Genomic DNA, 23,355 nt, shown 5'->3' on the forward strand with positions numbered 1-23,355 from the left:
CAAACTTAGGCACTTACATATAACCCGCCGGTTGGACAAGTTGACTGGAATTTAGAACTCCGGCGAGTTGCTCACCGTGGTTTATTATTATTAACCTTATATATACTTAAACAGATCTAAGAAGACAAATAAACAAAACAAACTTACGCGGTTACATATAACCCGCCGGTTGGACAAGTTGAGTGGTATTTAGAACTCCGGCGAGTTGCTCATCGTGGTATATTATTATTAACCTTATATATACTTAAACAGGTCTAAGAAGACAAATAAATAAAACAAACTTACGCAGTTACATATAACCCGCCGGTTGCACAAGTTGACTAGAATTTAGAACTCCGTCGAGTTGCTCACCGTGGTTTATTATTATTAACCTTATATATACTTAAACAGATCTAAGAAGACAAATAAACAAAACAAACTTACGCAGTTACATATAACCCGTCGGTTGGACAAGTTGACTGGAATTTAGAACTCCGGCGAGTTGCTCACCGTGGTTTATTATTATTAACCTTATATATACTTAAACAGATATAAGAAGACAAATAAACAAAACAAACTTACGTTGTTACATATAACCCGCCGGTTGCACAAGTTGACTGGAATTTAGAACTCCGTCGAGTTGCTCACCGTGGTTTATTATTATCAACCTTATATATACTTAAACAGATCTAAGAAGACAATTAAACAAAACTAACTTACGCAGTTACATATAACTCGCCGGTTGGACAAGTTGACTGGAATTTAGAACTTCGGCGAGTTGCTCACCGTGGTTTATGGTTTGTGAAGATGGAGAGCTATTAAGTTGAGAGAAAGGTAGTTGTAGTTGTGATTCATGTGTGGTCTCTATCAAATAAGAAAACTTCTGAGCATAAGTTATAAAAGGGGAAGGTACACCTAACACATTATTACATTTAAGTTTTTAGAGGGTGTTTGGCTGAGTTTATTTTTTTTTCTTTTTGTTTTTTTGAGGGGAAAATGTCCAAAATACCCCTCCAACACCCCCTTAGTTTGTTGTCAAATCAATTGTAACAAAATTTTAATAATATTTTATCATGATTTTAAGGGAATTGTCATTTAATAGTATCTGTGTTTCATAAACTAACGTAGAACTGAATAGTAGAGGTGGGCAAATAAATCGATTAACTGAATTGATTCCAAAATCGAACATAGACTAAACCGGTTTGAAACCTATTATGTAGAAACCGGTTTGGAATCGATTGAAGCCATCGGTTTGAACCGGTTTGTAATTTTCTCCATCAAAACCGGTTAACCGAACCAAAACCGGGGCAAAAACCGGTCAAAACCCGAACCAAAACCGATCTTAACATTATAAGAAACCGGTTTCAACCCGAACCGAAACCGGTCAGAAAATTGGTTTTGACTTTTGTTGACCGAACCAAACCTGTTTTAACCCAAATCGATTTTTAGTTTTAAACCGGTCTGTGCACCTCTATTGAATAGCTTAACATGAACTAATTGGGTTATGGTCAAATACAAACAGTGTAGCATTTAGAAACGTAAAATATAAATAAGGTTAATTTTGAAGATAAATAACAATCACAAAAATTTGGTAAAAACATAAAATACAATCTTTGTAATTTTGTATTTTTTTTATGAGCAACAAAGTCCAGACATTCGAGATTATCCTTGATTCTGACAAATAGATCATTTTTTCGCTTGAAGAACAAAATGTTATGACGCGGCCTATCTCGTAAGAAGAAACCGACAACATGGTAATCCCCATGCTCACCTGGAGCAAATTGCTCTAGATAAAACTCAAATCGACAATCTTTTATTTATAACTAAAGTCACGCGACAATCAAGTTTGGCCTTGGTTATTCAAAAATCATATTACTTTAAGAAGGTGACATTAATAAATGGAATGAATAACAAATTATAATGAAAAAAGTTCAGAAGTTCAAACCGTTGTAAAATAATAAATTGTAAAATAAATGTCATTGAAGTTTACACCTTATTTTGGTGTACGGGAGTACAGATAGCTGGTTCGATTACGCCTATTCCTAATCCTAATCCTAAATGGAATGTAACGACGTAGGAAGAGCTAGCAAAAAAAAAGAAGAATCAAAAATAAATTATTTTGTCCTTGTCATACATTTTTAATACAAAGTATTAATACATTGACAACTCATTATCTCTTGTTACAAGAAAAAGCTGTTTCAAATACGTACTACAGTAAAATCCTGTCAAAATTAAATTCAAACTTTGAGACCGTATAATTTATAACAAACTACTTTGGATTACTTGAGTTATTATTATTATTGTATAGTTATGAATATTTTCATTTTCATAGAAAAATTGGCTTTATAACGTAAACTCACCCATCTAACCTTACTTTCATTTGGCCACAATAAAACTTGAAATATCACTACTTGTGAGTGACACTATTTCAACACATTTATACTGTTAAGTTACATAACTCAAAAAATATATAAACTTGTGTCTCTCTTGATACCTAACTCCGTTGCTTCACATCTAATATTTTCAATAATATCCAAACATAAATTAGTTTATATAAATAATCATAACTTGTTATTTAAGACATTACCAATTTTAATTACAATACAATTAGAAAACATAATCAGATATAATCTACTTGTCGATATTGGTCCCTCAAGTGCATCAACTTGTAACTTGAAGTCCAAAATTTAAAGCACAAAATAGAGGGGAGCAACTTAGCCGTCATAACCATTAATCTAAACATAACCGACATAAGAAAACCGATTTCAACCGGTAACCGGGGTCTAATGAAATTTCGAAAACCGTCAAATGCGGATCTCGGGTTGGTTAAAGATAATTTCAAACCCGTCATAACCGAACCTGCCCATTTATTTAACCAACAATATGTTTGGATTAACTTCCATCAAAATATTGCCGGATTTCACCATTATGATGTCTCTGGTTCAATATTTGTTATCAACTTAACTTGAATTTCATTCTAAGATTATGTAATGTCATTTTTAATATTTGGTATTAACATAATGGATTATATATTTTGTTATATTATGTCGTGTAATTTATTATTATTTTTTGTAATATTTGTTAAGAAACTTTTAGGCTTGATTGCATTGTTTTGGTTACGGTTAACCGACCCATAACCAGCTCTATATAATATTCAAAACCGGTTAACCGAAACCGCCATAACAGATCTGTTATGATTATTCCTATCTATTAACCGATATATCAGTTGTTATGGTTATAGATTTGGTCCAAACCCGTCTCAAACCAACTATACTCACCCATAGCATAAAATAATAATCATGGATAAACAATCCCTCGCATGCTTTATACAATTTTGTTTTATCACTTTTACATGATTTGTACACTTTTTTCCAGCTAAGTTACATACCATCAGTGTCCATCACTATCAAATCGTATACTTCTTTTGACAGTAATACACTAATAGCTATATTATATTATTAAGCATAAGTGATGGACAAAATAGTCATTTCATAATTAAAGGCCAAGGACAAAAATGACAATTCATAACAAGAAAAGTAATTTGCCACTACCCTGTTTTATTCTTCAAGCATATTATACAAGTAATTTGCCCTATCAAGTTTTGGTACATGGAACTTGTTTCATGCTCAAACCGTAATATGGATGTATAATTTTCTACATCCAACTTAATGCTCCTGTAAAAGAAAAGTTCTTTCTTCTATCTATTTATTATTATTATTATTATTATTGTTATGTTCTTGTTGATTAGGGTTCTAAACAGTCGGTTTATAAACGACCCGAATGAGCTTGCTTGGTTTGTGAATGAGCAGATTATGAGCGACTTTTTCCAAGCTCTTTATAGCACACTTTTAGAATGATACAATAAGGAGAAACATTGTGTACCAAACTTACTACCAAGGATGTGAAAGTGACTGCCACAGCCCAAACTGAGGGTGAGAATTTAGAACTTGCAAGTCTGAGGTATATCTCTAGCGTTAAATCGGTAACTGCTATTAATAATTTATTCTTATATTTTAGTTATAAGAATATTGTTTTTTTATTGCGATTTGAAAAAATCGGTGGTTATTGATGATCAGGGCTAGCAACCTTTTCCCGACACCTTGGTAAGTTTCAAATAAGGTTGACGTGGCAGTTGGTAAGTTAGTTAAGATGAGTTTAAATATGGAATCATGGGTTTGTTAATCTTGAAATGGTGTTGGTGAAGTTTACTCAATACAAATCTCCCTGGAACCTTTGTGCTTTTTGTCTATAACTACATAAGTTTGTTTATAAACTTTTGTGCAAATTTCACTTCATGAATGTAAAAAGAACATCTATTATCCATTTTTAATGTATTTATCATTTTGCTATCTTCTTGATATGAGTAATGTTGTAATGTAGCTATATTTGAAGGAGTTAAGCAACATGTCGGGACTCATTTTTTTGTATATTGTAATTTGGTTTTCTAAGGTGAGAAGCAACTCATTTTGTTGTACAACTATTGAATTTTGACTTTTTTTTTTTGGGATATCACCCTTTGCTATCGTTTTTTAGTTGTTTTTGTATTTAGAATGTCCATTTATGATGCGTAAACGAGGATTCAAATCGTTAAAGAAGTTGGGAAAACTAAAATGAGTGTTAGGTAAATGTTTTTTTGTCAACCAATTGATTTTCTTGGATTATAATTTATAAGAATCATATAGTTAGGTTGAGTAGAATGCAATTTGATTTTGGTCATTTAAAAGGCTACCTGTTAGTTCTCAAAAGTAGAACCCATGACCTCAAATGGCCATGTAAAAATACCTATTGATGGAAATTGATGCTAAGAGGCTGAGATTTGAAAATAAAGTTGCATATGGTACTTTTGGTGATTTGGAAGTTTTTCTAACTCTTTAAAGTTTAAACTTATTCAGTGTGAATACTTACAAAATGGTGTTTAAGTTTACACTATTGTAACATGTATTTAAAATATTGTCATATGAAGGTGAAATCAATGCAGGTTCTGTTATTAAATTTGAAGTGTAAACAATTGTTATTGCAGTTTGCATTAGGTCAAAATTCAAAACTAATGCAATAGAGACCCAAACTTTGTATAAACCTTGGTTAAACAGTCAAAAGAGCAAAATAAGACGGAAGGGCAGAATGGTAATTACAGGAGGAAGACATAACTGGTAAGATGTTTTATACGGTGGACATAATCATACACTTTGGTCAAAATTACTATCATGGAAAAAATCAAAATACTAGATAGGTTGACTTTTTTTTTTGTCAAAGTTGATACTTTTTAGCTCAAGGTTTGACTAGCCTCGGAGACGTCTTTTGGTGTTTGACTGTACTAAAATTCAATTCTATTTGATGATCTACTCTGTAAATGTTTTGAAAGGTATTTAATTAATGTCAATATGTAAATGCATAAGATATATTAATTATGTGAAAAAAGTTATATTAAATATGTAAACTTAAGAATGTTTTAAAAGGTATTTTATGACTATACTGGGAGCGATCATCTTCGCTCAGCAATCAATTAAACCAAAAACCGAACTAAACATAAAATAAACTGAATTGAATTCTAATTCGGTTACTCGCTTTGTTTTGTAGTCATAACCAAATTCTTATTCAGTTATCCAAATGTCATTAGCAATAAAGGACATGAAAACAATAATGATCTGCAAATTGTTGTTCACTCGGCTTTAAGGCTGGTATATTATACAAGAATTTAATCTGGTACTTTTATTTGATGATTTGGCAGAAGAACTTCTTCCGCTTCATCTAGACAAGATTTACTTTCTTCTACAAGAATCGATCAACACAAATAATGGCATTTAGGACCACTTAGCTGATTGTAAAGCCTATAATGTGTATGACATGCATAATAACCTTTTTTCATTATTAAAACTTTTTTAAGTGTAACTGCTTTATTTGACGATATACATACTCTAATGACTCTTAAAGTTGTTGTTATGGTTATGTGAACTAAGCAAGTGGTACTTCTTTATGCAGGCTTAAAAACTTTATATTTTCCTTGTGAAAACTTTAACAAATTCCTAATGGCAGTTTGTTTCTAAACATGTTTAGCAGGTTAGAGACTACACGATCAATACAAGTATCAAACATGAAAATGACCGCGGTTAACACTTGCCTTTGGTGGTTTGAGCATGAAAGTTATACGTTTTATGTACCAAGAAGGAGAAATGATGTACTTTAGCCTCCTAATTTTAAATATTTTAAAGATGTATAAAATTGGATAACACGTACACTTTTTTGCTAAACATGTCTTATCGTGTCTAACAAGTGCCCAATTTACCCGCCCGACAATCCCATGAGTAAGATTTTGTACTTATCATTTTAGATCACCCTTTTTCATTTAAATGACAACTTTAATATAATACTAATATAGATCTTTGGAAATAATCGATTTAACAAGTCCATTAAAGTTGCGTTTTGGCGGCTTCAACATGATTGACCCTTTTTAGATAGTTTATTATGAATCGGTTAAAAATTGATTGTCAACCATTTCATTTCCCTTGTTGACCGACAACTTAACCATTTTTACAATTTGTTGACCGACAATTTTGTGTTTTTAATTTAAGCATTCTTTCATCCATTGATTAAAGTTCAACTCTAGTTACTCACCAATTAACACACAATCAATCGTTTATGTTGATTTAAAATCACAAAACTCATATACCCACTTTTATTCACAAGTATTTCACAAAAGACAATGAATCTAATAAATACGCACACGTCAATATTTTAGAAAGCACCCAGCAGAACATCTAACAAACCATATGCATATGCAGCAGTGCGAGCGCACACAATGTATCTAATAAATACGCATACATCAGTGTTTTAGGAAGTACCCTACACAACATCTAACAAACCATATGCATATGCGGCGGTGCGAGTTGCGTTCGCACTGATAACTCTTTACACACCACATCAAACACTACAAACCAATGCGAGGGTATAATTTGCGCAAACCCGCAACAACGCGCGGGCACTTCTGCTAGTATATACAAGGGTTCCACTTATTATTTGTTATTACCTTTTACACTTTCTTATCCAAAGTTATCCTCATGCCACAAGAATATTAAAGACAGTCAAACACACAACATATGTATCAACTTTTTAACCCTAGAAGCACATTTAAACCCTTAACCCAATTGAGCCATCTTATTTTTATTTTTGTATTTGATATTATATGACCTCTCCTTGTCATGTCACCAAACCAACAAAATTAATTTTCCATAAGTTTACTCTAAATATATATTTTTTTTTCTGTTCAATTTGATTGTATAACTATTTCAATAAAAAAACACTCTTATCTATATTAGCTATTATAAAAACCGATAAAATTCATGAACTAGTGGCATTGTGTTTGCACATTTAAAATGGAGGTAGTGAGTTAAAACCTTGCACGTACAACGTTAGGAAATTATAGTTGGAAAAATTGTTGTTAAACAAAGAATAAAACCTAGTACTAGATAAAAAAATTAAACATGTCGATTAATGAAAAGGACAATTACCTTTTAACCCTATTTTTTACTGCTTCCCTTTACCCATATTTTTCACGCACTCTCCAAGGAGTTATATCGGTTTTTCCTTTTCTTCTAAGGTTAGTCACCGTCGTCTTATGCCTTTAACTGTGTGTTTATGTTGATGTTTGATCATAGTTTGTTGGCGTTATTATTGTGTGCTACTTCGAATTTACATTTATACTCTCTTAGTATATGTTCTCATTACATTGTTATGATGAATAGCAACATGTACTTTTGATTAAATCATGGTAATATGGTGAAGACTGAAAAGTATGAAAAATTTCAAACATTGTATTCTTTGATACCGATTTGTTATTATAGCGTTTGCAACTTCAAATTACATATATGTTCTCTTAGTAGATGTTCTTATTTCTAAAAAAAATAATATTTTTTTGACATTCTTGGATATATGAATATATCAATGGGTTAATTTGTTTTGTGCTATATCCCGTCGGGTCAAATTCAAGACACACTTATATGGGTTTGGAGAATTTGAGCTAAATCGATTCTTTTGTTGATTTCTTGTTAGAGAAGTATGAGCATCTATACATGGTTTGAAATTGTCAAAGATTTTACATATAAATATAAATATAAACAAAAACGGGTGTTAAGAACTTGAAATGTGTTGGGTTTTGATGAATTTGTTTCCAAATTCGTCAATGGGTGAATAAAAGAGAAAAAAGATTTAAAGACAAACGTTAGTAATACATTAATGTTAAACAAGTTCTAATATATGTAATTAATTGGGTTAAATGTATAGTAATCTAATTCGATCAAATTGTTGTAAAATGGTGTTGTGTTTTAAAGACTTGCGTTTTGACATGTTTAGTGTTGACTTTGGGAGATCAACTACTTGGAGAAAAGACCTATGCAATCGCAAGTACTTTCGGCAATGGTGAGCGTTTTACACAACCCAAGCGTGGAATCGTATGTGTTTACTACGTGTGACTAATTTGAATTTTAGTGTTTTTTATATTGCTATGAATGTGTTCACCACTTCACCATGCGCACTTGTTGAGAATGTTATACCAAGGGGTAAATTATTGAGTTTTTTTTTTTAATCAAAATGGGTGGGGTGAAAAAATTATTTACTAAAATGTGATTTGAAAAGTATTTACCAAAATATACATTTTTCATTTATTCGTTTATTTAACTAATCTAATATAACTTTTTTCTTCTTTTTTATTTAATCAACCAATTATTATTATTTTCTTTATTCTCTTGGATCAACTCATTTTAGACCTTTTTTTCAACTTATTAGTTAAAACTCATTATAGATATCGTACGAAGAATTTTCACCTTTGTGTATAACTATTTCTTTTTTTTTCTTTATTATAATTGAAACACATATATATATAAAGTTTGAGTCTTAAAAGCCGAAAAATTATTATACACAACCCGTTCAATCCTATTTAGAAACTCCACAATCTTGTTAGAGATAATAAGATAAATCATTGTTGAGTCTCAATAGTAAAATTTGAGTTCAAGTGATATACCACATCATGATTATAAGGCCTCCAAAAACTTGTTGCTAGGATGTTGAAATTAATGTGATGGGATCATAAAAAAGGCATTTGGAAAGGGACTTCTCTTTGGCACCTAAACACAATTTTGGCATGTTTGATGCATGCTCCAATTGACCAGAAGTACTAAAAATCTATTAGGTAAACATTTTAACACAATAAATGTATTATTGTGTGTGCAAATGTCTTACTCTAGTGAAAGTCGTTAGAAGACATGAATCATGGTGGTTTGTAACAACATTAACAACATGCAAGATAGTTTCATGAGGTTTACATAGGGCCGAAACGATGATTTAACACACGTATTTAGGTTAAGTGTCGGTTCCCGAAAGGAGACATGAATCATGTCCTTACAAAAAGACAAGGGCGAAAAGTTGGGGTGAGCAATAACCGTGCGTCCGTGCCATAATAAAAATCTAAAAAACTAAACCATAGCTGAATAAAATTGATGGTTATGGTTAAGTGAATATGAATAACTGACCATTTGGTTATCATTATGGTTAATATGTCTCCATAACCGAAACCGAGCAAACCCTTATATGTTTATGTTTCCAAATTTTATACCTATATTCCCAGCTTCTACAATCGTATATAACATAACTTGGAACATCAAAAACTAAGCTTTTAACCAAATACATTCGGTTATAGCCATGCTTAACCAATCTTTCATAACCAAATCCCAATTTTGGTTATAGACTTAATAGTAAACCTTTATAACCGAATCAAACCGACTTTACACACCCATAACAAAAGTAACGACGTTCCTAACATGTCACAACACGATTTTAAACGTGTTTAAATTTTACTCGACATATTTGATACAAATAAACATACGCCTATGTATTTTGAATGGTCAACAAACAAAGAATTGCCTAGTTACTCCGTAGTCCGTACGGGGTGACCGTGACCCAATGGCAAAATTCCATTGTTAGATGGCCTAACCAACCGTACGGAGCCCTTAAGCACCTCCAAGTTAATAATGGTTTTGGGGAAAACCCACCGGCCCAGAGGCCCAGTAGTGGTAAAACCCAGACGCCCACTTGATCGAACTAGATATCACAAAGATCCAAGTCTTCTTTCATTAAATCACTCATGCACTCCCCCAAAGTGTTGTATGTAGGAATCAAACATAGGTCTCTAATGAAGAACCCATGTCTTGGAAAGGACAAGCGTGTTCAGATTATAGCGGATATCTTTGATACAAATAAATAGAGGTGCAAAACCATGTATTTATAGGAAACAGAAGCGGGTAGGAACCAGTTTCGAGAATGGCCAACAAAAATCAAAACCGAGTCGGGTAGGAACTGGTTCCATGTATTTGACTAGGTTTTGACCGAGTTTCTAGGTTTCGGGTAAGGTCGGACGGAAAATAGTTTCGACTTCTGAGTATAGTCGGGTATTTGACTGAGTTTTCCAGTTTTTCGGGTTTCGGGTAGGGTTGGGAAGGAACATGTTCCGGGTATAGTCGGGTATATGACCATGTTTTGACCGAGTTTTCGGGTAGGGTAGGGTCGGGTTTTGATCGGGTAAAGATGGAAACGGTTCCAACAAGTCTGGGTCGGAGTCGGGTTCGGGCACAAGTCAGGTCAGGAGAGAAAGTAAGAAACCCAATACCAGGTCGTACCCACGAGTCATGTACAAGTAAGAACCGATTTCGAATCAAACACATCCAGCCGGATCCGAAACCGGGTATTTTGTGCACCTATACAAATAAACATACGATTTGCGTTTTATCCATAAAAGTTAAAAAATAAAACAAACAAATAAAAAACCAGAAATGGATTCCAAATCGGAGCCCTAAATAGAAAGCCATTTTCATTTCCTGTTTGCTATCATTCTCTCGTGTGTTTTCATTTTTAGCTCAAATTGTTCTTCAGATTCAATCTCTAATCGCAAAACACATTGGCTTATATTTTTTTACGCCATCGATTTTGCTCTCTAATTGTTGTCGTCTGTATATATTTTTATAATTTATAATTAGGGTTTCAGATCGGTATCGGCGGTTAGTTAATTCATTAGCTTTTACTTACGCCACAGTTCAATATGAACAACAACAATAATAATAACAATCCTAATATTAATAATAATAATAATAATAATTACGCACGTGGAGGTGGTGGTGGTAGGTATCCACCGGGAATTGGCCGCGGCGGCGGCGGTGGTGGTGGTGGAGGTTATTATGGAAACGCTAACCCTAATTTTCAGCAGCAGAAGAGTTACCAGCAGCAGCAACAGTATCCGCAAAGGAATCCGGTGCAGTTTCAACAGCAGCAGCAGCAGCAGCAGTGGTTGAGGAGGAATGCGGTGGGGAATGAGTCGAGTGCGGTTGATGAAGTCGAGAAGACGGTGCAGTCGGAAGCGGCTGATGCTAGGTATGGTTGGTGGTTAATGTTGTGTTGGATGTTTATGTGTATGTTAGGGGTGTAAACGAGGCGAGCCTGAGCTCGACGGATTGACTCGTTTATTACTTTATTAGTTGTTTTATATGAGCTTAAATGACCTAAGCTCGGCTGGGCAGTGTGAAGCTAATACATACAATTAGTGGTTAACATTATGTTAGATGTTTATATGTATGTTTTGCTTATTCTTGATGCTGCAATGTGTGTTATTATGTTTGTTTTGTTTAGCCAAATGGTGATTGAATTGCATAAAACATCAAGGTTACTTATCCGGTTTTGTGTACTGAGGACTTTGATTGTTGAAACTCTTTATGTTAGATATATGGTGTTTTGGTGTTAGGTGGTACAGATATATGGAAGTCTTGTTTAATGGCGTTAATTTTGCTTTTTAAGGTAGTATATTTGTTATTGTTGTAATCATCTTGTTTGTTTATAATGGAGAATTTTGATGTATGGTTTAAACTTTTTTATGCTAGATATATGGTGCTACAAATATATGGAAGTCTTGTTTAATGGCTTTAATTTTGCTATTAAGGCGGTATATATGTTGTTGTTGTAGATGATTTGTGCATTATTTTGTATTCTTGTATATGGCGTGTGCAATGTTAAAAGTGTGTTTGTTGGCTATTGTTGACTAACGTGGAAGTCTAAATGTCCAAACTCCGGTCTCATTGCAGTTCTCAAGATTGGAAGGCACAGTTGAGGCTCCCACCGGCTGATACGCGATACAGGACAGAAGTATGTTTGTTTTTGTTATACACGTTCTAATTCTGTTGTGTCTGAGAATATAATTTAAAATTATTTATTAATTTTCCATTCTTTCAGGATGTGACAGCCACAAAAGGAAACGAGTTTGAAGACTACTTTCTCAAGCGTGAGTTACTTATGGGGATATACGAGAAGGGGTTTGAGAGGCCATCTCCAATTCAGGAGGAAAGCATCCCCATTGCTCTCACGGGAAGTGATATTCTTGCAAGAGCTAAAAATGGCACGGGGAAGACAGCTGCTTTCTGCATTCCCGCTTTAGAAAAAATCGATATAGACAAAAATGTCATTCAAGGTTTTAAGTTTTAACTATTCACCTATTCTATGGTTTTTGATATCTGATTTGTGAAAAGCTAAAACGTTATCCATTTTGCAGTTGTTATACTTGTTCCAACCCGAGAGTTGGCTCTTCAGACGTCACAAGTGTGCAAAGAACTTGGAAAACATCTAAGCATTCAAGTCATGGTAACCACTGGTGGGACGAGCTTGAAAGATGACATCATGCGATTATACCAACCAGTTCATTTACTTGTCGGTACTCCTGGAAGAATATTAGATCTTGCAAAAAAAGGAATCTGTGCATTGAAAGATTGTGCAATGCTTGTTATGGATGAGGTGCAACTTAATTATCTGTGTAATTATTTCTGTTAATAGTCTCATATCTTTTAATTTTGTATGTTAGTTATATCTTTCCTATATTTTTACAGGCTGATAAACTTTTGTCACCGGAGTTTCAGCCATCAGTAGAGCAACTGATTCATTTTATGCCTAGGAATCGTCAAATTTTAATGTTTTCCGCAACATTTCCTGTGACAGTCAAGGATTTCAAAGATAGATATCTTCAGAAGCCGTATGTAATTAACCTCATGGACGAACTTACACTTAAGGGAATAACACAGTTTTATGCTTTTGTTGAAGAACGACAGAAAGTTCACTGCCTCAACACTCTTTTCTCGAAGGTTTTAGCTTTTTTATAATCAGAATATTTAAACCTTCAAACATCTAGTTATTTGATTTTTAAAACTTTAATTAGCATAACCACATGTTAATGTTATAGGTGATTTTCTGATTCTGTTGATTATTCAATACAAAATAATCATTTTTAACACTCATATCCAAACACCTTTTTTGTAGATTCTCTTTTACTAATCAGAAGCTTAACATTTCTGTTTTCATTATTTACAGCTTCAAATCAACCAATCAATCATTTTCTGCAATTCTGTAAACCGGGTTGAACTATTGGCCAAGAAAATTACAGAGCTTGGTTACTCTTGTTTCTACATTCATGCTAAAATGCTTCAAGATCACCGTAACAGAGTTTTTCATGACTTTCGTAACGGTGCTTGCAGGAATCTTGTCTGCACAGGTACTGCTTGTTTTTTTTTGTATTGCGTTATAAATATTTTTTTTGAATTATTTTGTTAACTTAAATCTCTTGTCATATATTTTTTCAGATTTGTTCACTAGGGGTATTGATATTCAAGCAGTAAACGTTGTTATCAATTTTGACTTTCCGAAAAACTCTGAAACATATCTGCACAGGGTATGGTTGGAATTTTATTTCATAGTTTGGTTACCGTATTTAAATCTTAAGAAAATATTAAATGATTCCTAATGCAGGTTGGTCGATCAGGGAGGTTTGGACACCTTGGTTTAGCAGTGAATCTTATTACTTATGAAGATCGTTTTAATCTGTACGCATATTATTCCTTTATACTTGCAAGAGTTTATGATTTAAAATTTTAACTCACTTTTATTTAATTTACTTGCTTTTTATCTTCTTTCCTCAGGTATAGGATTGAACAAGAACTTGGAACCGAGATAAAGCAGATCCCTCCGTTTATTGATCAGGCTATATATTGTCGGTGATTGGACCGACTTAACTTAGAAGATGCTGCATGGTGATTGGTGGTGAGTTTTAACTTTTAACTGTTAAACTATAATTTTGCATTGAAATAAATTAATAGAAACATCGTTCCCATAAAAGGAACCCAAGGCCATATTCCAATTTGAGTTTTACTCACATCTCGAATAAATTCAAGTCACTTGCTACATGACAAAACATTGTTTAAATCATAGTTTTAGAAAGTGATTAATTTATAATATTTTTATAATGTGAAAACGTTTTTTGTGATTATTTTGAAGATGGTTAATTTTTTTTAACTTGAATGGTTCAAATGATGCATTCTTAGGCCAGGTTTTGCTCAATGTGGCACATTCTAGTAATGACACTTTTTAAAACATGATTTATTTTATTAGTATTATTTATAAATAGACATTTTTCTGTTCATTCTAGAATTCGATCACACAGAGTTTCTTGTTATAAATATTAGAAGGCTACAAGTGAAAAACTTTAATATTTGTACCGGGTCATATTCCCTATTAGTCAGTCAAAGTGCATGTGCTGAACCACATGGCAAACATTTAGTTGCAGAAGACAAAAATTTGCTCTTTCATGTTGCCTGTAAAACTTCCAACAATAAGTGTTAGGAAAATATGATTTTTATGGTGTACTATACATTCAATAGTAATGCTAGTCAATTCCCAATTTCCCATGTGATGGAGATGGGATCCTGACCATGTTAAAAACATCATAAATTCCAACTTTGAAAGTACCCTTACTGAACCGAAAAAATCGTCAAGGCCAACCCCTGGGTAAGGCGAGCCGCGTGATCGGCTGAGGCACGTAACCTTTTGGGGTCAATTTTTTTTAGATATATGTTACTTTTTTTATAAAATAGGTATGGATCTTAACCATTTCAAATATAATTTTTTTATCCATAATTTATTTAAGCTATTGGGCCTAAACTAAATTGAAACATTAAAAAATGTAACATTAATCGTCGTTTTAAAAAATTAGTTTATATATTTTGTTACTTGTTAGGGTCTCTATGGGCCTTTTTTATTTCGGCTTGGTCAAGGTATTTAAATGCTCGGAGACGGCCCTGAAAATTGTATACCGAATACCGTACCAATTTCATTGGTTTGGTACGATTGAAAATACCGAAATTGAAAGGTACCAATTCTAAAAACATGAAAAAACGAATACTGGTACTGGTTGTGTTAAGTTGGTACTGTTTCGGTATGGTATCGGTTATGGTAACAATATTCGGTAATTAATGCTCAATGTATATTTTAGTTATATATATATACGTACATGTTATAAAACCAAGTTATGGGGATAAAACTGAGATTATATTCATAAGTTGATTATAATAGGTTCATTGTTATTGACTAATCTTTTTTTTTTTCTATTTACAGGTGGCAGTGACGTGGATCGAGTATTGTTGAAGGCTATTGGAATAACATAATTATGTTGGGATGAGAATTGGTTTCTTAATTTAAGATGTTGGATTTTTTTCTGTTCTTAACCAAAGTCAACACTTAAAGTGATATGATGCTTTGTGTTTTGAGGTGTTTTTAGGTAAACCACTTCAAGACTAATGTTTCTTTCTTTGTTTTATGTTTGACAATGTCGTCGTGTCTCGTCTTTTTAGATCGTTTAACATGTGGTAACACCCATGTTAAGTTGCTTTTAAGTTTCCTTGATGCTTAAAGAACTGATTTTGGAGTTTGAATAACAGTTGCAGTTCCTTTTAAAATTTAATATAAACGTATGCCTGGTAAATTGTGTGCGGTAATGGGTCAGAGCTGGTTCGTTTAATAAGACATTTTGGTTTGGGTTAGAAATTAGTACGTATTCAGACCAAAGTGGGTGGTTTTATGTTAAAAAACCTCTGCCACCACGAGCATCATCTTCAATTCTTCACTGTAGTCGCCACTCACCACCACTGCAACCATCGATGTCGTCTGGTTGTTAGACAACACCATTGTTGTCCACAAATCATTGGCTCCACTACAGGCACTGACGCCAACACCACTCTCGTTGCCTTTACTACTACCAACTTTTTTATGACCTTCATTGCCGTTCTTCATCGTTAGCCGCCAGTGATACTTTTCAAGACATCCCATTTTGATCTGGACCCGATTTGAAATAAACGAGTTGTCTGATCTAACCGTCCATTTTGCAAGACTTGTTAAAATATTAATAATATAAGGTAGCGTATATTACATGTAGAAATACAATGGTAATCTTTTAGCAATTAACTATATTCTTATCTTTGATTTTCGATCTAGTGCTTCCTGATGGCCAAAAGACAACATAATCCTAAAACTACGTAACCAACTGCTTTTCACACCATATGAACAACATTCGTAACAAGGACGTCAGAGTGGGAGATGTCTTCGATGGCAAACGACGACGAGATCTAACATAGGGATTGAGTTGGGGTAACAAAAAACATACAAAAGAAAAAAATTAAAATTATACCTACTTGCAATGCATCCTCAAGACATGATAAGACGGAGACCTAATTGATGGAACGTATTCGTGTACTCACTCTTTAATATAAATTGAGAGTTCTCATGTAGTTAACACACGTCTTTTAAGTTTTAACCTTTAAGCGGTTGCTGTCATGTAATTGATCGAATCCTTTTAAAAGAGGCCTCATATTCAAATCTAGTTTCTACAAGCTACATTTTATCTAACTACATTTAACATGTTTTATTAAACATGGTACCAATAGGGTCTCAAACTAAAAGGAAACATATATTCCTTTTTTGGAATACCAAATAGTATATGAAGAAGACACGTTCTTTAGGTATTATTATTATTATTATTATTGTTATTATTATTATTAAAACGAAATAAATATGAAACATAAAGCTTGGTCTTACTTAACCGACCTAGTGAGTCAGAGAGATATTAGTTAATCAGACTTCTTTATACGTAGTATAGACTAATAAATTCACACAAACAGTAAAATGTGTTAATTGAATTGTGAGCGTATAAATGCAGGGGAAAGCCAGAAAAAATGAAACAAAGCAATAAATTTTACTTTTCCCTGTTTGTTCTTTATTTATAAAAATTTCTTTTTTTTATTATTATTTTTGTTTAATACAGAATGTACCAAAACTCCTCTCAACTCTATTATATGTTTTAAAACTGTCACAAATTTAAATATTTGATTGTGTTTTAGATTTATAAAATTACGACACTAGTAAAAGCTAGAAAAAAATTACATGATTAAGATAGGGTCTTTAAGCCACTCGGTCCAATTGACAAAACTTTTACTATCCGTATTCGCAATTCATGAAAAACGAATAAATAAGGATGAGTAAAAAATTAGATCGTTTCAACTAACTGCACTAGAAAAAACTTACGGGACCGACAAATAATTCACCACGCGGAAAGACTAATCGTGTGAACCAAATTTCTCTTCTTATTGGTGACTAATAATGCGTCAAACCAAACCATAATTCCCGAAAGATAAAAGCCGTCACTGAAAGCAGTTCAAGCCACTTGCAAATTTTGTATTTTAGTTTTGTTAAAAACTTTTGAGATGGATTTTTTTTAATGTTTAAAGTTTATATTTTTTTAAATTTACACATATGGGATAATGATAATTTATATATTCTAGAACAAGATCAAGTATAGTGTTATTAGTATAATGTAACCATGAAACCAAAATACAAGATTGAAGTAAACTTAATAATTTTCACAATTCAATTGATAAAACATTAAAAGTTTTTTTTTAAAGTTTAAAACCTATGCGAGTGAAAACCAAAACCCATTATTTCTTTCTTTCTAATTTGACAATATTAGACAGGACTCAGGAGGTCATGTCAGTGGTCAAACAATTATAAACAAGTGAAAGCTAAGTCAACTTAAAACTTTCTTTAAAGCATATAGTCTTTAATATATCTATATTATTACCTCTAGTTACACGTCTCGTCACAACTCACAACCATTTTTACGTGTAGTGAGAAAAAAGACATATACACAGACTATAGCTTAGGTAATTGAATAATAAGCAATAGTAAATAAGTGTTATATACTGATAAATCGAAATGATTGGTCATATATAAATTATGACAATAATTGGCTGTAATCTTGCATGTTATTTTGGGCTGGATTTGACCGTTGACCGATTAATTAGCTGACTAGCCTAAAATTAATCAGTGAAATAGAAAATAGCGATTAGTCAAGGATTAATCAGTGCCTAATCAGGATTTTTGCAACATTGGCTACACGTACTTATAGATATATATACAAGATATATGTCACTAGATAGTATTTACTATTTAGATTTTCTCTTATAAATGTATACATTATTACTATATAACAATTGAGGATTTTGTGCTGCTACTGTATAATAATTAAGGACTTTGTACTGCTAAGCTTTTATTGGATCACTTGGCGACACTATATTCGTCCACAACATTTTGCATATAGTTTTGTTTTTATTTTAGTTCTAATATCGTAACACACTTGACGAAACAGACATAATTCGTGTATACTCATCACATTTTGTTTTAATTCCGGTACCGTAACAAATGTAACCGAATACCAATTTTATTTTTTGCTTATTGTTTTTTTCGTTCCGGTACCGTAACAAATATGACAGAAACCGACCGAATTTGTGTAGACTCACCGTCTCAACGCCCGAGATCAACAACACTTAGATCTTATCAACGCCCGAGTTTTACCGACCGACATCACCCCATTAATCCACCTCAATTTTCATTTTTATCTTTCTATTTTGTTTTGTTTTTAGCTATGGTATCATAACGTACATAACCGAAACCGACCAAACTCACATAAACTTACCGCCTCAACCCCCGGTCTATCAAACTATCATCACCCGGGTTTTACCGACCTACCCAACACTAGTTAATATTACAAAAATAGTTCTCCACAAAATGCAAAATCTATCCATAGTTTGATAATAGATCAATCACTATATTTTGATGCAAGCTTGCAATAAATGCATGTATAGACTTCATCCAATCCAGCTTGCAATTCTCTCTCTCCCTTAATATTATTATTATTATTATTACTGCTCAAAGTTAACCTCCTCAAGCTTGCTCTTCTACTTCTAATTCATTCTTATACATTATAATGGTGAGAGCACCGTGTTGTGAGAAGACAGGGTTGAAACGAGGACCTTGGGATAAAAAAGAAGACGACATTTTGATCGAGTACATTAAGAAAAATGGGCATGGAAGCTGGAGATCTCTTCCGAAACACGCTGGTACGTGTTGGATCATCTTCCCGACTTCTTGGAGATTATACTGATTCAACAAAACAGTATTATCATAATATGTTAACTTTAGTTTACTGTGAAAAGCTAACTAAAGTTAACATATTTTAAGTTCAGGTTCATCAAGAATATTAAAAAACAAACAACGTTTTTAATATTCTTGATAAACCTGCAAGCTAGGGTTTTGTTGCAAAATACTCTATAAGAACAAAGGGTTAAAATGTTTTGAGTGACATTTTTAGGGCTTAATAATTTAATAAAGGTGAATTGTTTAAATATAAAATAATGATATTATAATGTTTAATACTTTAAATATTTTGATAATAGTTATATTTTAAATAAGTACAGTGGTTAGAAAATATGGGATTAAATAAAAATAAAAGTTTAGTAATGAACACAAGTGATAAGAGTAAAGTTAATTTTTTTTTCATAACTTTTGAAAAGCTAAATTTATTTTTAATGGAAAGAGGAGGTTACAAATAGAACAAGTGAAGTTCGAGCTTGATTTGATGCTATTAAGATATGTTTAAACTTGGTTCGACTGAATCAGTATAACTCAATCGACGAACACACAAGAAGAATATAGTGATAACTTTAAATACTGTCATAAAAAAATATAACTCAAAAATCTATATTATAATCTCTCCTTCATAGGAATAATTCTAACTTGGTAAACATATAATAGACTCACCTTGGTGAACAAACAAACTAATAGAACCCTAATTAGCCCTTATATTCATTAACACAAATAATAGATTACTTGGGTCCGGCCCTCCGGCCACAACTCAATGACTCGTAAGTGGGCCCGGCATCCAGAAATGGTGCATTCCTTTATTGGCGTCAAGAATTCCAAACGGCCGTGTACGTATACTGTAGGTTCCTCACACACACACATGCACACTATGTATATTAACTTTTTTTAAAGAGCATTTGAAAGTGGACGTAACATTAGAGAGAAAACAAGAGTACTTGAAGCAAGGATGGGTGTTTGATGTGATGACTAACGTGAGGGTAGAGTCACAGGGCGACATATTTAACCTTTAGCGTCTCAGTTTTGCTGACAATATTTTCCCAACGACATGTTGATATAGGTCGACTACGGTCGTCAACAAATTTCTTCTAGTGTTACGCGTGTTTGAAAAAATATGTATCGCGTGTTCTAAAAGAAATTCAATCTATGAATTATAAGTTTATAACAACAATTTAGATATTTTTTTTTTAATTATTTATGAAAAACAAGTATGACCAAAATCTTCACCACCTCCCAAAAAATCTATTCTTCTACTGTTTTTCCTAGTTTATATTGGTGAAGGTGTAGGCTATTCTTTTTCTTGCTTAGTACATTTAAAGTATATGTACAATGTGTACAGCCTTCTGCTTTTGAGTTATGACTATAGAAGCTATACGTCACCAATACATATGTCAATGTTCACTTGTACCCAACATGCTGTATTAAAATCATTTATATTTAATTATTATTAGCAGTGCAAACTAGCTTAGCTCAACTAGGCTCGATCTTGGGTCGTTTAACTACATAAAACTAGAGCTCGGATTGTTTCAAGCTCTATTTTCAAAGCTCGAGCTCGGTTCACAATGGCGAAGGATAGTTGGGGCTAGGGGTCGCCCCGGCCCCCTCCGTTTTTGATGTGCAAATTTACCCGTTTTTGCTCGACATTTTTTATACGTAGTGTAAATTTACTCGTTTTCAACAGAAAATTTGATCAAGGCCCCCTCCGTTTACTGATTTTATAATGTTTATTTTCGTCCGGCCCCCTCAACATTTTCGTCCAAGCTTCGCCAGTGTCGGTTCGTCAGTAGATTTTCAAGCTCGAGCTCGGCTCATTTACTATTTATCAATTATTTTTTATATAATTATAAATATTTTTATATACTTTTTTCTTTTATAATTTTATGTATAAAATAATACATATTAATTAAGTTTTTTTATATATTTTTTTTCATAAGATTATATATATTAATTAACAATTATTAAATATAAATTTTAAAAAATTATATGAATGGCAGGCCCTTTTAGGCTCGCGAGCAGGCTCGAGCTCGATAATTGAAGCTCGGGCTCGGACTCTTTTATTAAACAATCTTACTTTTAAACTCAAGCTCGGTCTAGGGCTCGATTAAGCTCAGCTCAGTCGAACTTTTTAACGAGCCGAACTCGAGTAGCTCGCGAACAGCTCGACAAATAATTAAAAACAAGCTTACATGTTGTTTTGAATATTATTTCATAAATGTAAATAAGCATTTTTTTCAACCTTAAAATATCTTTTGTAAAACTTAGCAATTTCTTAATAAGAATGTTGCATGTATATATAGTTTCATAACTTTTTTGTGTACTGAAAATCGAAATTTAGATAACCTATACATGTATTTATACCTTTGGTCATAGGTCTTCTTCGTTGCGGGAAGAGTTGTCGTCTACGATGGGCAAATTACCTCCGACCAGACATCAAACGCGGTCCCTTCACACCGAAAGAAGAACAACTCATTATGCAGTTACATGCCATTCTTGGCAACAGGTATCATCTCTTTGGTTTTCTTAGTTACTCACAATTAACAAGTTAAAGCGTGTTCGAGTCAAAATGATCATTTTTGTTCTAATCAGATTCTATACGTTTGTTTCACTTTATCCGAATGTCTTAAATAATGAGCGTGTTAAATATGATCGTAACGTTTAGTCGTTTACAATTTTTTTAAAAAAAAAATCTAATATGCTTTAAAAGCATATTAAAAACACACCTTGATAACTTTCTACGTGTACCAAGTTTTCTGCTTTAAACTATTTATACTGGTTTAATAGTTGGTTACAAACCAAGTAAACTGAAAACCAAACCGAAACAGTTTAAAATCGACTCGGTTTGGTTTTCAGTTTAACCAAATTTAGTTATACGTTTTAAAAAATTTAATTCAGTTGAACCAGAACCAATAAGCATTTATCCTGTTAAAATTAAGAGTTTTTTATTTGAAACCGAAACCAAAACAAATTCATAAGGTTTTCAGTTCGGTTTTGACCATTTTGAATTCGGCTCTGTAAAGTAAAAAGTACAACAACGCTTTGCGCGTTCACTTTACTCAACCTTCAATATTTTCAGGTGGGCTGCAATTGCTGCTCAACTACCCGGAAGAACAGATAACGAGATCAAGAACTTATGGAACACTCACTTAAGAAAACGCCTCGTGTCTAAGGGCATTGACCCACAGACTCACGAGCCGTTTTATCTAGAGGGCTCAACAATACGCCTCCCCACCTCTTCTTCCACCCGCCACATGGCACAATGGGAGAGCGCCAGGCTGGAAGCCGAGGCCCGACTCTCAATGGAAGCGTCGGGTTTCTCACAACTCACGTCACCCAACACCGACTATTTCCTTCGTGTTTGGCACTCAGAAGTCGGTGAATCTTTTCGTAAGGGGAAACCAGTCTGCTTTAGCCCGGTTTCTAGCACCACCACGGAAATGAGGTCCAAACTAGACCACGAACCCGAGGGTACGATTACAAACCCGTCGAGCCCGAGTGAAATGGAAGATTCGTCGGATACCGTGATGCAGTTGTTCTTTGATTTTCATGGGAACAATGACATGAGCTTCTTAGAAGCTTAGTTTAGTTAAGTTAGCTAAAAACTTAATACTAGTTCGGGTTGGCAGGTTGACGGGTTTTGTTTTGGTAGTTTGGTTTAACCCGTCTATAAGAAGACAAAGTTTCTTTTTAGTTTTAACCAACGTCTTCGATGTATTATGATTAGTCGTAAACAAATCGACATGTTGAAGTAAACTTCATATATATATAAATTATGAAATTCGCTACGAAAAGTCGAAAACAACTATGTTCTTTACTAACTTGATTTAAGCATACTTTGTTCGCTTGTATGTTGATGCATATTGTATATTTGTATACCAAATGATCCGTAGACATATTGTTATTTGATTTAAGCATACTTTTTTTAATTAATCAACAAATATATTGGTAAAACAAACATGGAATTGGAAGGTAAAGTGATTTGCTCACATACGTTGGTAATTATTAAAAATGATCAATGGGTAATTTAAAATATAATTATTA

The 23,355-nt window shown here is 33.1% G+C and overlaps 2 protein-coding genes across 2 annotated transcripts; both read left to right on the forward strand.

The window, feature by feature from the left end:
- Positions 1-10,894: 10,894 nt before the first annotated feature.
- Positions 10,895-15,876, forward strand: LOC143545284 (DEAD-box ATP-dependent RNA helicase 6-like). The gene is made up of 10 exons (XM_077037202.1): positions 10,895-11,391; positions 12,096-12,156; positions 12,244-12,478; positions 12,560-12,798; positions 12,891-13,142; positions 13,369-13,549; positions 13,638-13,726; positions 13,804-13,877; positions 13,974-14,094; positions 15,445-15,876. Exons 1-9 carry the CDS (start codon positions 11,063-11,065, stop codon positions 14,050-14,052), a joined length of 1,539 nt encoding a protein of 512 aa, XP_076893317.1. The 5' UTR covers positions 10,895-11,062; the 3' UTR covers positions 14,053-14,094; positions 15,445-15,876.
- Positions 15,877-19,102: 3,226 nt separating this feature from the next.
- On the forward strand, positions 19,103-22,984 carry LOC143545285 (transcription factor MYB17-like). Its single transcript, XM_077037203.1, has 3 exons — positions 19,103-19,277; positions 21,688-21,817; positions 22,391-22,984. The coding sequence occupies exons 1-3, from the start codon at positions 19,145-19,147 to the stop codon at positions 22,893-22,895; spliced, it is 768 nt and encodes a 255-aa protein (XP_076893318.1). The 5' UTR covers positions 19,103-19,144; the 3' UTR covers positions 22,896-22,984.
- Positions 22,985-23,355: the final 371 nt, after the last annotated feature.

This window comes from Bidens hawaiensis, unplaced genomic scaffold (genome assembly GCF_021521415.1).
Source record: "Bidens hawaiensis isolate Kalapana, Puna unplaced genomic scaffold, B.hawaiensis_p1.1 tig00013876_1, whole genome shotgun sequence".
NCBI lineage: Eukaryota > Viridiplantae > Streptophyta > Magnoliopsida > Asterales > Asteraceae > Bidens > Bidens hawaiensis.

Excerpts from the sequence above, each read along its gene's own strand:
- LOC143545284 (XM_077037202.1), top strand. The coding sequence starts at position 11,063 with ATGAACAACAACAATAATAATAACAATCCTAATATTAATAATAATAAT. Across the intron at positions 12,479-12,559 it reads AGACAAAAATGTCATTCAAG|TTGTTATACTTGTTCCAACC; the intron begins GTTTTAAGTTTT and ends TCCATTTTGCAG. Across the intron at positions 12,799-12,890 it reads CAATGCTTGTTATGGATGAG|GCTGATAAACTTTTGTCACC; the intron begins GTGCAACTTAAT and ends ATATTTTTACAG.
- LOC143545285 (XM_077037203.1), top strand. The coding sequence starts at position 19,145 with ATGGTGAGAGCACCGTGTTGTGAGAAGACAGGGTTGAAACGAGGACCT. Across the intron at positions 19,278-21,687 it reads ATCTCTTCCGAAACACGCTG|GTCTTCTTCGTTGCGGGAAG; the intron begins GTACGTGTTGGA and ends CTTTGGTCATAG. Across the intron at positions 21,818-22,390 it reads CATGCCATTCTTGGCAACAG|GTGGGCTGCAATTGCTGCTC; the intron begins GTATCATCTCTT and ends CAATATTTTCAG.